Source organism: Notechis scutatus, chromosome Z (assembly GCF_049901735.1).
Source record: "Notechis scutatus isolate UNSWTSFEM ecotype Mainland chromosome Z, rNotScu1.2, whole genome shotgun sequence".
Lineage (NCBI taxonomy): Eukaryota > Metazoa > Chordata > Lepidosauria > Squamata > Elapidae > Notechis > Notechis scutatus.
The window spans coordinates 48,008,737-48,021,532 of record NC_142025.1 but is presented as its reverse complement, the minus strand read 5'-3'; the positions used below and the strand labels follow the sequence as shown (position 1 = coordinate 48,021,532).

Genomic DNA, 12,796 nt, shown 5'->3' with positions numbered 1-12,796 from the left:
GGGTGCTAAGAGGCAGCAGGGGGCATTCAAGGCACCGGCCCTGCAGGCTCACCCATTGACTGTTGCACCGCTCTGGAGCTGGCGCCTCGAATGCAGCTGCAGTGGCACATAATGTGCTGCGTTCAACGCACTGCCCCTGCCCTCTTAGCAGCCCCAAGGGGGCTGGCAGAGGGGCACTAAGAGGTGGCAGGAGGGCGTTTGAGGCTCCAGCCCTGCAGGCTCACCCATTGACTGTTGCACCACACCAGCACTGGCGATTTGAATGCGGTGGTGGTGGCTTTTCCCAATGTGCTGCTGCATTCGAGGCACCAGCTCCGGAGTGGTGCAACAGTCAATGGGGTGAGCCTGCAGGGCCACACTTTGAATGCCCCCGCCCCCTCTTAGCACCCCCTAAGGCATCCCACTGCCCCCCAGGGGCAGTACTGCCCACTTTGGGAACCACTGATCTAAAGTATTCTTGCATCTCATGAGACAATTGACATGCTGAAAATATTTTAGTAGCCTTTTCCTTAAGTTAGCTTTGTTAAAATCTCCTAAAACAATGGGAAATGAATCTGGGTATTTAACTTCAGCCTACATAATCTGGTCAGCTAGAGTTCATAATGCATTGTTTACATATTGTGGAGAAACTTACAGAGCAATTAGGATAAATGAGGAGAACTATTGTGAAGAATAAAATGGTTTGCAATTGATAATTCATGTATCTAAGTACACATCACAGAATTTCTTTAGTATAGTATATTTCGGCACCAGTGGTTATTAATATATAAATAGTCCTCCTCCCTTCTTTTTACCTGATGTTTCTGCAATTCTGTCCAATCTTTGTATCTGAAACTTTGGGATATGCAACTTGCTATCATCAATTGATTCATTTAGTCAGGTTTCAGTAAAGCAGAGAGCTGCTGAGTTGTAAAAATCAGTTGCATCTATTTAAAAGAAGCATTTAATCCATCTTATTAGTGAGTGAATGTAAATTAGTCAGAAAGAGTGATGGGGGAGGGGATTTTAACCCACTTTTCCTTAATCTATTCAAAATTCTTGCTTGCCTCTTTGCTTCTGGCATTTCCTCCATTTGTTTTTGTTTATCCATTGTTCAGAGGAAGTTGCTTCTTCCTGTGTTAGAAATTCTTCTGCATTTGTAAAGACAAGGGAGAGTGATGTCATGGAAAGCTGTGCGTCAGAGAAACTTTGTTGATGCTTAGCAGTTGGTCTCGAATATGAAATCTGTAGTAAATCACAGAGAATGATAAAAACAGCAGAACTATCAGAGAGCATTTCACCAAGGCTGCCATCTGCAGCACCATCTTGGTGCCAAATTAATTAATAATATCAACTATATGAATTAATTATTTAATTAATTAAAATTAATTAAATAATTAATTTAATTATTAGATTAAATAAATAATACTTTTCCTTGCACTTCCTCTAATAATTCCCTTATGCTTTTTGATTTTAGAGAGATGCTGGGTATAAGTGGGTAAGTAAATGGATGCTAGCATACACTAACTGGGCTGCTGAAGAACCAAGGCATAACACCGGCTGTGTCTACCTAGACATTGATGGTTATTGGAAAACAGGAAACTGCAGTGAAAAATACTATTCTGTTTGTGAGAGATATAATGGTAAGTAAATTAATATGTCTGTTTTAATAGAGTTTATATTTTAATTTCAGTTAGTGCAAAATTAGTAAAAAGTGATATGTATCAACAAAGTGATAAGCTAAATTTTAAAAAATAATACATGCCTAATAATTTTCAATTAGAAAATGACAAATTTAGGTTATACATTACTGCATTATATCATTGTAATTATTGCTTATTTATCAATGTTACAACTTTTTATTAATATTACTAATATTTTTCTTAGTGGCTAGTTACTAATATATGGAATTTTTTTTATAATGAAAACCTATTTGTTTCACAACAGGTATAGTACCAACTGAGAAGCTACAATCAGCAGGAAAATGCCAAACTTCCAAAAACAGACAAGAATCTTGGATTCCTTTTGGAGATCATTGCTATAAATTTTACCTTTCATGGGCATCTTGGTCACATGCTGCCCTGTTATGTGATCAGATAGGTTAGTATCATTTTGAGCTACGTAATAAGAATAGCAATTTTTAGAACAGGCTGAGAATGTAGGAAGATACCATATAGAAAAGAATAGAATAGAATAGAATTCTTTATTGCCCAAGTGTGATTGAACACACAAGGAATTTGTCTTGGTGCAAATGCTCTCAGTATACATAAAAGAAAAGATACATTCGTCAAGAGTCAAGAATCATAAGGTACATAATAATAATAGTCATAGGGTACAATAAGGAATCAAATCATACTAGGAAACAGTCAATATAAGTCATAGGGATACAAGTGACAAAGTTACAGTCATACAGTCACAAATGGGAGGGGATAGGTGATGAGAAGTTTAATAGTAACAGGAATGCAGACTTGGTAAATAGTTAGACAGTGTTGAGGGAATTATTTGTTCAGCAGAATGAAGGCGTTTGGAAAAAAAACTGTTCTTGTGACTTTCTGATCTATAGTGCTCTATAGCGTCGTTTTGAGGGTAGGAGTTGAAACAGTTTATGTCTGGGGTGTGAGGGGTCTGTAAATATTTTCACATAGAATATAGAATGAGTATAATATAAAGAGAAATAAATACCTTTCTATTTTTCACATGCACTGAAAATAATTACTAAAAGGAAGGTTTCCACTGAGCAAAATACTCTGGTGAGGTGAATAGCTATATATTTCACCACATAGAAACTTTCTTTCAATTTCATGGTACTAGAAAGTTATTTATTATAAAGATAAGATAGGGATGTGCATTTACCGTTAGATCCATTCCTTGAAGCCACATAGCAGGTATAGTCAATTGATTCTTGGTATGATTGTTTAAGGGTCTTCAATATGTCTGGACATGCCTAGAAGACATATCAGCTCAGAAAGCAAAGAGGTAGCAGCTTTATCTTACTAGCAGTCCTGATAGAATTATCTTCTGGGCATGTTCTCATATACTCAGCTGAGCTGAAGAAGATCTTGATGTAACCTTAAACTTAACCTTAAATGTTTATATTAACCTTGATGGACAGTTCAGGGAAATAGGTATGTCTAACCCAACCGAAAGAAAGATCAGGGATGACATGATAGCTGTCTTCGAGTACTAGTGTGGCAGTCTCAGAGATGAGAGGGGTTGACTTCAAAGAGATGAGAGATAACTTCAAAGCACGTGAAATTAGGACCAGAAGCAATGAGTATAAGTTTTTAAAGAGAGATAATAAGGAGAGCAGTGAGAACAATTAACCGTTGGAATAGCTTGCCTCCCAAAGTTTAGTTGCTCCATTGCTGGAGGAGAAAAGATTATACATTTTTTTGTTCAGAATGATATAAGGATTCCTGCTTTGGGCAGGAGGTTGGATTTGAAGATTTCTAAGGTCCATTCCAGCCCTTTTATTTTATGATTCTATTACATATCTGTGTTGAGCCTTCAAACAACCGCTGTTCATCTTCAGGAAGTGAATCAAGAGAAATACTTTGGTCATCAAAACATGTGCCTCGGAATCTATATTTTATTGTTTGCCATAATTTTGTTTTCTTTCTATGGATAATATGCACTCTCCAAATTGCACATGATATAAGAATGAATGTACCTGTATTTCAATATCTTTTTTAAAAGAAGAATTGCATATATGATATTGGAAAGCAATAATTCTAACTCTTTTTAAAGCATCTTATAAATATAGAATACTTTGAAATATCAGCTACTTTGGAAGACTTGATCATTTTCTTTTTTCTATCTCTTTGGGGTGGGGCCTCTCAAACATTTAGGAAGATTTAGAACAAAAGTTTGTTTTTCAGTATATTGTGTAGAATACTATTTTTGCAGAATGTTTGCTTAAATTACCAGGTTTAACTTCTATATCATTATACTCAAAGGATAAGCTGCTGTGGTGTTTCACTATAAACATAATAAGCAATACAAATTTAATACGTTTTAGAAACAGAGGACTATTTTCTACTTTAAGAGATTCAAAACTGAAATTATTCCTTGTGATGGGAATGACTCATTGATTATGCCTTGTAAAATTGCCCCTATTTTGGTGGGGTGGGAATCGAACCCATTAATGAGTTTCTTTGATCATTTCATGTTTCATAGGTGGTGCCTTGACTTCAATCAAAGATTCAGTTGAATTACACTTTTTAAAGGAAGAAATGGAAATACTTGGATCTATGGAGTTTTGGATAGGCTTATACAGTAATCAGGAAGGTAATTATTTAACTAATATTTATCTATGTGCTAGTAATAGGTAGTAAAACACTACCTTGATATAGTTGTGGGGTTTGAGTGCTCTGGGGAAGATGAGAGGTATGCCAGGTATTCAATCATACCAGACAGATCTCATCAGAGATTAATGTCTCTTCTATAAACAATATGGTGAGATGTGATTTACAGAAATATATACCAGATCAGTCATCACCCTGGACAAAAAAGGACCATTACATATTTAGTTGTAAAGTTCCTGGATATCTTGTGACAAATGGACTACAGGACTCAGGATTCAGCAACCAGAGTCAACTGTTGCAGGATTGCCTGATGAAATTAATTTACCCTTTGTAAAATAAAGAAATAATGATCTGATATCTTGAATTAAGCCCAAGAGGAAATATATAAAAATAATGTCCAGTTCTGGAAAGAACATCCAGAAACAGAAATAATATGATGGAGAATCTTGAAAAGGAGAATATTTGTAGCTCAGAGATGAAATAAGAAAACTTGTTTTCTTGTAGACCTTTCATTTTACCCAAAATAGGTAACATAATCAGTGCTAGTAAGGGGTTTGCTCTCAATTTATATTCTAATGACTTGTCCTATCAGCAATGGTGGCCTTAAGAGTTTTTGATTTGAGTGTTTACTATTAGCTTATTTGGCAGTTCGTTCTTTGGGGTATTATCTACTTCTTGACTGTTGGTCTGATGTTAATCTTGGTGTTAATCTATGTTCTCTAGGCATTGATTGCTGGTGGGAAGGGTTTTGGTATTTTTGTTACCTTTTTGGCTTGTTTATTGTTTCTTTTGCACAGTATGTAGATGTTGTTTATGTCCATGTGTCTACGGATGGCTAATTTTTCAGAGTTTACAGGAATTTTAGAGAAAAAAGCTATAGGATATACCTTTTCATCACAGTGCAGTTCTTTTTCTTTTTAATCATTATGCTATACATTTATTTTAACTTTAGGAGAATGGATGTGGAAAGATAATAGTAACATCGCTTTTGTCAACTGGAATAAGCCAGATGATCACGAAGAAAATGATAGAAGCGAGATCTTAAGTAACAGGTGCATTTTCATGAATAGTAAATCTGGATTTTGGTTCGAAAGCTACTGTGGATCTTATTCATCAAGAACATTTGTTTGTAAAAGAAACAAAAGTAAGCCTTATTATTATCATTATATCATAATATTAAATTGAAAACATTATTTGTGTACTAAATACTTTCTGGCTTTGTAGACTGGCCAGAAGGGGGAGAGAGTAGTTGGTTCCGCATAAGTGGCAGGCAAGTGTCTGCATGCACATAACTCCATTTATGCCCGCCATTCGCTCATGCAAGCAGGGTTGCGTTTGGGTGTATTTGGGTGTACACTCTCGCCCACCACTTCTGTAGCCTGGTTCTGAACTGCTCAAGGCCCTGTAGTTGGCCATGGCCCAATGGCGGGGACCTCTGCATTGAATTAGTTTCCTAAAATACTGCAGCTTCTCTGTTTTCTGCCTAAATGGTGTTTCTTGGAATTATTCTTACTATGTCATTATCTGCTCACTTTTTAAACATATCCAAGAATATTTGAAAAGTTTTCCTTTATTTCTAATTTCTTGATGAGCAGGTTTTTCTAACTACATATTTTAAGAGATCTCATCTTGATCTATTGTTATGGCCTTTTGTTGTTCTTATTATTTTTCTTATATCTTTTCTTACTTTTCTAGATTGCTAATTATAATTATCTACTATAAAATATATAATGTTTTCCTTCCTTCCCTCCTCCCTCCCTCCCTCTTTCCCTTCTTTTTTATCATTTTTTCCTTATTTAATTTCTGTTTCAAATAATGTTATCTGAAATATATTGAATATATTGAATATATTCAATTGAAACATATATTAATTTTTTCTAGCAGTGATTGAATGTCATATTTTAAAATGAATAATTATAATTTTAGCAATTGATAAAAGTTTAATGAACAAATTTCTTTTGCACCATTTGCTGTCCCTTAATTATTATGTCATCTGTTTTATAGCATTAATAAAATTGATCCTGTACTCACAGGATACAGAACTGAATAAAACTATTCTCAATAGCCAAGGATGATGGTACCCAAAGTTTATTTCATAAAATTTTAGGCAAATTTTGAAAGTAGGAAACTTTGGATTGCTTTGTATCTGTTATTAGTTCTGACATTTTGTATTTCTCATTATATATTATATCTATAGACTAAAATATTAGTTTCGTACTTAATCATTTTTGAAAGATATCTGAAAAACAATCATGAAAATTTCATTAAGCTAATGAATATCCCATGAACTCAGATTGATATCAAACAATATCAACTGTTAATGGAAACCCAAATATTTCGGGGGGGGGGGGGAATCTAACATTGTCCTATAGTGTATAATTCTTTCTTCAAGAATCATAAAGGTTCACTATAAAATATGCTGTGATTCAGATAATTTATTTTTTAAATTTGCCTTGCAAATCCTTCTTCATTGTTATCCTAGTGGTGTGCAATAATACATAGACAGAAGTTACATACTGAAAACATTTTTGATTATTTTCTAGTTATTGAAGAATCAGCTGTAAACACTACAAAAATACCAGGTAAGAAAGTAATTTTAAGAGATAAGAATGTTATTTTTAAAGTTCAATAATAAATTTTCCAGTTGTGAGCTGAAAATTCTAATACATAGCTCAAATATAGATGAACATATTTTGTAGATTACAAGATTTAAACAGCATATATTCAGCATTGTTGTGAAGACTTACATTTTCTCCACTAAATTGTTAAGTAACAATACTTAAATTTTGTTTCACATAATTTTCCTATATTAATAGAATGGAAGCCATGAAAATCCTTGAGGTGGCTGCCAGTTGCCATTTTCTTTTTCTTTTCTTAGAATAGATCATTATTATTCTACACAACTTGGAGATTTTGGTAGCTGCTACCCAAATATCATTCCTGTCAATCATAAACCACTATATTTTTATAGTTACAGTATATCATCAAATTACCATTCTACATTAGAAAAAATAAAATAAAATGACAGCTCTCTAACATGTTTTGTTGCAGAATAAAAGAGAGAGAGAGATGGGGAAAAGATAAAAAATAAGCCAGCAAAAGATAATATAAAATCTCACTAAATGTCGAAGGATTTTTGTTTCCCATACTGTCAAAGTCCAAAACTGTATTCCTAATTTCCCCTGCCATAGATGAGATCACTTGGATGATATTTATGAAACCAAGTCTTGAAAGTGCTCCTCCTTCAGTTAGTGTGACTGAATATTTATGATTATTTTTCAGTTAATTATGATTATTTTCATTTCCCAAATAAAGGATTAGCAATAAATGATAACCATAGCAATTTGTAATTAGTTTTGCTGTGGAAGAATTCACATCTCTAACATTGAGCTTAACATCAAAAGACTGTCAATTCAGTCCTTATCTTCCACAGGCAACACGTATCAATTTCCTTTGGGATCTGTAATGAATGGGAAAAAACAATGCATTACAGTTACTTCCTTTTACTGTGTTACAGTTCACAAATTCCTAGGATTGGTTAGTTCATTCTTGTTAGCTCTGCCTTTATTAAACTACTAGATAGGATGCAATCTCTTTTGGCTTCTTTCTCAATTAAAAAAAAGTCAGAGTTTTATCATAATATAACTGTATTCAGTGGTTTTCTTTCTCTCTGGTATTTTAGTGCAGAAAGGAGGGGAACTTCTATCAACACATGGCACAGCTGTGGGGGTAATTATCCCAATTATCTTCATAGTCATCGGTGCAGGAATCGCAGCCTATATTTTCTATAGAAGAAGAAACAGACCACAAGTCTCTGCTGGATTTGACAATTCTTTGTACAGTGACAATGTGGTTATTCTTCATAAGGATTCACAATCTCTTGTAGACAATCAAGAATTAAATAAACAAATATAACTGGCATCTTGCTGTGGATAAGGCCCACTGGATACAATACATTTAAAATTCAAGGTTTTGAATGTATGTTCATAAATTAATACTTTTAATTTATTAACATCAATTTAAAAAATTATGGAAAAATTTAGACTCTGTATTGGCCAGATCCATGATATGAAAATATTGCACTTATTATAGTTATTGAGTTAAAATATATCCTGTTTAATATACTTTCAAATTAAAGTTTGTTTGCTTTTTTAAAAGAATTGTTTCTTTAATATACTGGGAGGGAGGGAGGGAGGGAGGGAGGGAAGGAAGGAAGGAAGGAAGGAAGGAAGGAAGGAAGGAAGGAAGGAAGGAAGGAAGGAAGGAAGGAAGGAAGGAAGGAAGGAAAGAAAGAAAGAAAGAAAGATTGAAATGAGAAAGAGGGAAGGTCTGCTCTAGAACTTGGCCACCAGCAGCTCTGCTACTCTTTTGCCATTCTTTGCTCCCTCCCTGAACCCTCTCCTGGTGATCTCACATCTTATCTTTGAGGATGCTTTGCTTACAAAGTTGGGTCTCCTCACATGGAGAAAGATTGGAGACATGGAGAAAGATTGAGCTTCCCTCTGACCCACACACTTTGCCCTCCCATACCCACTATAGCAACCTGGCCAAGTAGAGAGAGCACAGTAGCAGCAGCCTCAAGGAGGAAGTAAGTGTGGCTGGGCACCCCCTTGGGGAAACAGAAGTGTGTGGGGTCCCAGTGTCCGAGGAGCTTGTGGGCTGGTCTGTGCACTTGCCTTCCCTGCCCAGGACTTTTGGCTGGTGCATTTCCAAAAAGATGTGGCTTAGAGAATGTCTGCCACCTGGTACACAGGATTGCTACCATTAAATGATCAAATTCTTAAGCCTTTAGTGCCATAGAAAGCAAAGACAATGGAAAAGAAAAATATATTCTTTTTGAACTGCATATATAAAGCTTCTGTTTAAAACTGGCTGAAGCCACATATAGCAGCAGTTAGGAAGTAGTTGTACAAATGCTGATTAGACACATAGAAATCCAGGTTTGATGAATGAAATAAAATGACTAATGAAGTAACAAAATAACAAAGGAAGTAAACCTAAATCTTTGTGTGTAGACACCAAAACTTTCCCTTCAGAAGTTGTTTTCAGATTCTTACCTATTTCAATATCAAATGAGTATTAAAATACATGGGGAGTGGATTTTATTTAATCAAGATAAAATAATTTGTATAATTTGAATTATATATTATATTATATTCTTATAAAAAGGTAAGAAAATGAAAAAGCACAAATATATAATCCTAACATTTATGCCCCCCCCACACACAAAATACACAACTCATAAGATACCTATTGTAGATAAGATACACAAATTGCGCTCTAGGGCTGACCCAATCAGAAATGAACTGTTTTTGTCTATTATTAGTTCTAAGTACTGTATGCAATTTTTAAAAATATGCATGAATCTTCATATGTAAATGATTTTTGAACATTTGTTCTCCAAAATGCTAAACATATTTCAAATATAAAACATATCAGTTTACTCCTGAACTAATAAGATACATACTTTTACATGCAATTTGCTCTTTGAGGCCAGAAAGATACTTTTTCAAGAGGCAACTGGACTTTCTGGTTTTTTTTTTTTTGAAGATGTTTAGCTTCTCATCCAAGAAGCTTCTTCAGTTCAACTGGCCTTTTGAGGGTAACCATAATGCTAATGTGGCCTCAATGAAATTGAGTTTGAAATTAAAACCATCCTAGAAAATGCCTTTGCATGTTGGAGGCAGAGACCTTCTGTATGTACCTGTGAATGGGAAACTAACTTGGGCAAGGATTGATGAAGTAGGGCTTCTGATTACAACTGAATGTACATTTATTCATGGTGAATACATTAGAAGACTGGGCAAAACCTAGAAACTACATAGCCATAGTTTGCCAGGAAAAGAATCAAGATTTGTGGACTTTAATTTCAACAATTCCTCATTGATGCATCTTAAAACTGAGAAATAAGGTCAAGAAACACTTTCCTAAAAATGTTGCTAGATCTCTAAAATCAAAACAACCTGTCCAAAGGTCTTGCAAAAAAAAAAAAGGCTTTAGAAGAAAAAACACACTGTTTTGGAACATCATATCACATTGTCTAACATTTTTTAGGTAAGGTGAGTTAACACTTTTGGAAGATCATGAAAAGTTAATAAAACCAGGTAATCCAGATACTGGAGCGACACACTCAGGACTGAGTTTCTTGCTTACAGTTTTTAAGTATGCCCCGTTCAGAATTTGAGCAAAGCTGCTGCTTCTTTTATATAACATGTTATATTATGACACTCTTTTTTAATGGACACCTCTTAAAATTTTTCAAATTCTTACCAGCCAGGCTGGCTGAGAATCCTCCTAACTATATAGTTCTAGCATTATTAGTGGATGCTAGAATGGGTAGACCTTTACCAGTCATGGGAATTTGCAACAGAAAATTTATGGAGAGAAAAATGAGAGAAAAGCTTTACAGTTAAGGCAAAGGCTAGAAATCAGGAGACTGTGAGTTCTAGTGCTGTCTTACATATGAAAGCTGCCTAGGTAACTTGTGCCGGTCACTTTTTCTCAGCCCACAGGGTTGCTGTTGTAGAGAAAATGGAGGAGGAAAGTGTGTTGGAAATGTTTTCCATCTTATTTATAAAAAAATAAAATAAAGACCGACATAAATAAAACTAATGCTCAACTGTATTTTAATATATTATTCAGTTCAAACCAGCAATGCAGATCTATGTTACCAAACTAGAATTTGCCTTTCACCAGCCACTGTGTTAGCTGGATTTCCTATGAATAATTGTTCAGCACAGCCTTGGTCATTTCTGAAGCCCCAAATTATTTAGTCTTGTATCAAGCAAAAAGCTTGACAATGATATTGTCAACTGTCACACTGGACTAGACAGCAAAAGTAACTCCTGGGACATTTTTTTTTTACCAAGAGTATAATTTTACTGAGGATTCCATAGAAGTAGAAAAGTCAGTTCTAAGTATTTCGTGCACAAACAGTATAGGAAAACTTTCCCTTTCCCCCCCTGGGCCTCCCATTATCTATTGTCCACCAATCATTTATACTTGCTTTGTTTTGGGACTAGTTTTTATACCTCAGACGTTCCCAGCCAGTGACCTTGGGTTATTGGGTCTGTCTTAAGCTTCCAGTCATCACATTTGCATTCCAAATTTCTCTTTCCAACCTTCCCTTACAATGCATTGCCTCCCCTTTCCCATTACTGTTATTATGGCTGCGTACCAAGTCAACCATGACAGTTATCCTTCAAGATAAAAAAACAACATTTTTTCTTTCTTTTATTTTATATATTATGGTATTGAAAAGTAGTTTTTTAAAGACAAAAATATTTCACATATTATGAAAGTTTACACAATAGATGGCAGTTGCACAGATAATTACAGGTAATGATCAGGTTACAATGCCATTTGGGACTGGGACTACCATTGCTAAGCAATGCAATTTTAAACCATGATATCATGTGACCACAACCTTTAACAATGACAACCACAACCCTTAACAATGACAATCCAGACAGTCTCTTTCTTTCTTTCTTTCTTTCTTTCTTTCTTTCTTTCTTTCTTTCTTTCTTTCTTTCTTTCTTCTTTCTTTCTTTCTTTCTTTCTTTCCTTTCTTTCTTTCCTTCCTTCCTTCCTTTCTTTCTTTCACCACCCATCTGGTCTAGGGGCAACTCCCTCTAATACCAAGATGCACGGATCCTTAAGCAGGCAGGGGGAGTCCCAACTGAAGAAAACAAGGGTGATGCAGGTGATACAGGATGTCCGGGGAGGCCCAGCACAAGCTGTGCAAAAGTTGAGGAAGGTGTGAGTGCTTATGGAAATGGCAAAGAAGGTCACAAATGCCAATCACGTGAGAGCAGGCAGGATGCTACTATCACTGTTAGTTGCAAATTGATTCCTGAATATCCAAATCGCAATCTAGTGAACTTAGAAGACTTAGAAGACTGATGAATAGATATCCTTCATTCAACACTGTTGCAATTTCAAACATTTGTTTGAACTAGTGGTTGCTTAAGTGGGGACTACCTGTAAAAAAATTTTTAACGATTTCCCAAATACATTAGAAGGAGAAACCACAAGAAAACATCCCATTGTTCCCACACCAGATGGTTCTCCTTTTACCAATTTGTAAGTTGAAAGATAGATGTTATAGATGATGAGGGAATTATCATAAATAGAGTAGCTCATATGTAGGTATTTATTGTGAATATAAGATCAAGAGAAGTCAGTCATTATATTTTATGCTATTTCTAGATTGCCTTCATCAGAAAGATATCTGGCTGGGCACAGAGAAAAATCAAAATTAAAAACAAGATGATAAAGAAATTCAGAAATTATAAATAAATCATGCAGAATTTTTAAAAAATGTTTAAAAAAATCTGTATTGGTCATCAGAAACATCAGAAACAAGGTATTTGTGATGGACAGTGTCAATTTTTTTCATTCATACATGCTTGCTACCTTTCACTTGCCAATGGCCACTTGAAAAGGCCTTCATATGTAGAAATAGATCTAGAGGATCTTTTCATATCAATGTTTATTCTGCTCCTTGAATGGGG

General features: G+C 34.9%; 1 protein-coding gene across 1 annotated transcript in view; it reads left to right on the top strand.

Moving 5' to 3' along the window:
* LOC113424617 (macrophage mannose receptor 1-like) overlaps positions 1–8,437 on the top strand; it is a 75,591-nt gene extending 67,154 nt beyond the window's left edge. The window contains 6 exon segments of the mRNA XM_087947311.1: positions 1,457–1,622; positions 1,927–2,079; positions 4,156–4,266; positions 5,236–5,427; positions 6,827–6,865; positions 7,966–8,437. Coding sequence (XP_087803437.1) covers positions 1,457–1,622; positions 1,927–2,079; positions 4,156–4,266; positions 5,236–5,427; positions 6,827–6,865; positions 7,966–8,198 — 894 coding nt within the window. The 3' untranslated portion in view covers positions 8,199–8,437.
* Positions 8,438–12,796: the final 4,359 nt, after the last annotated feature.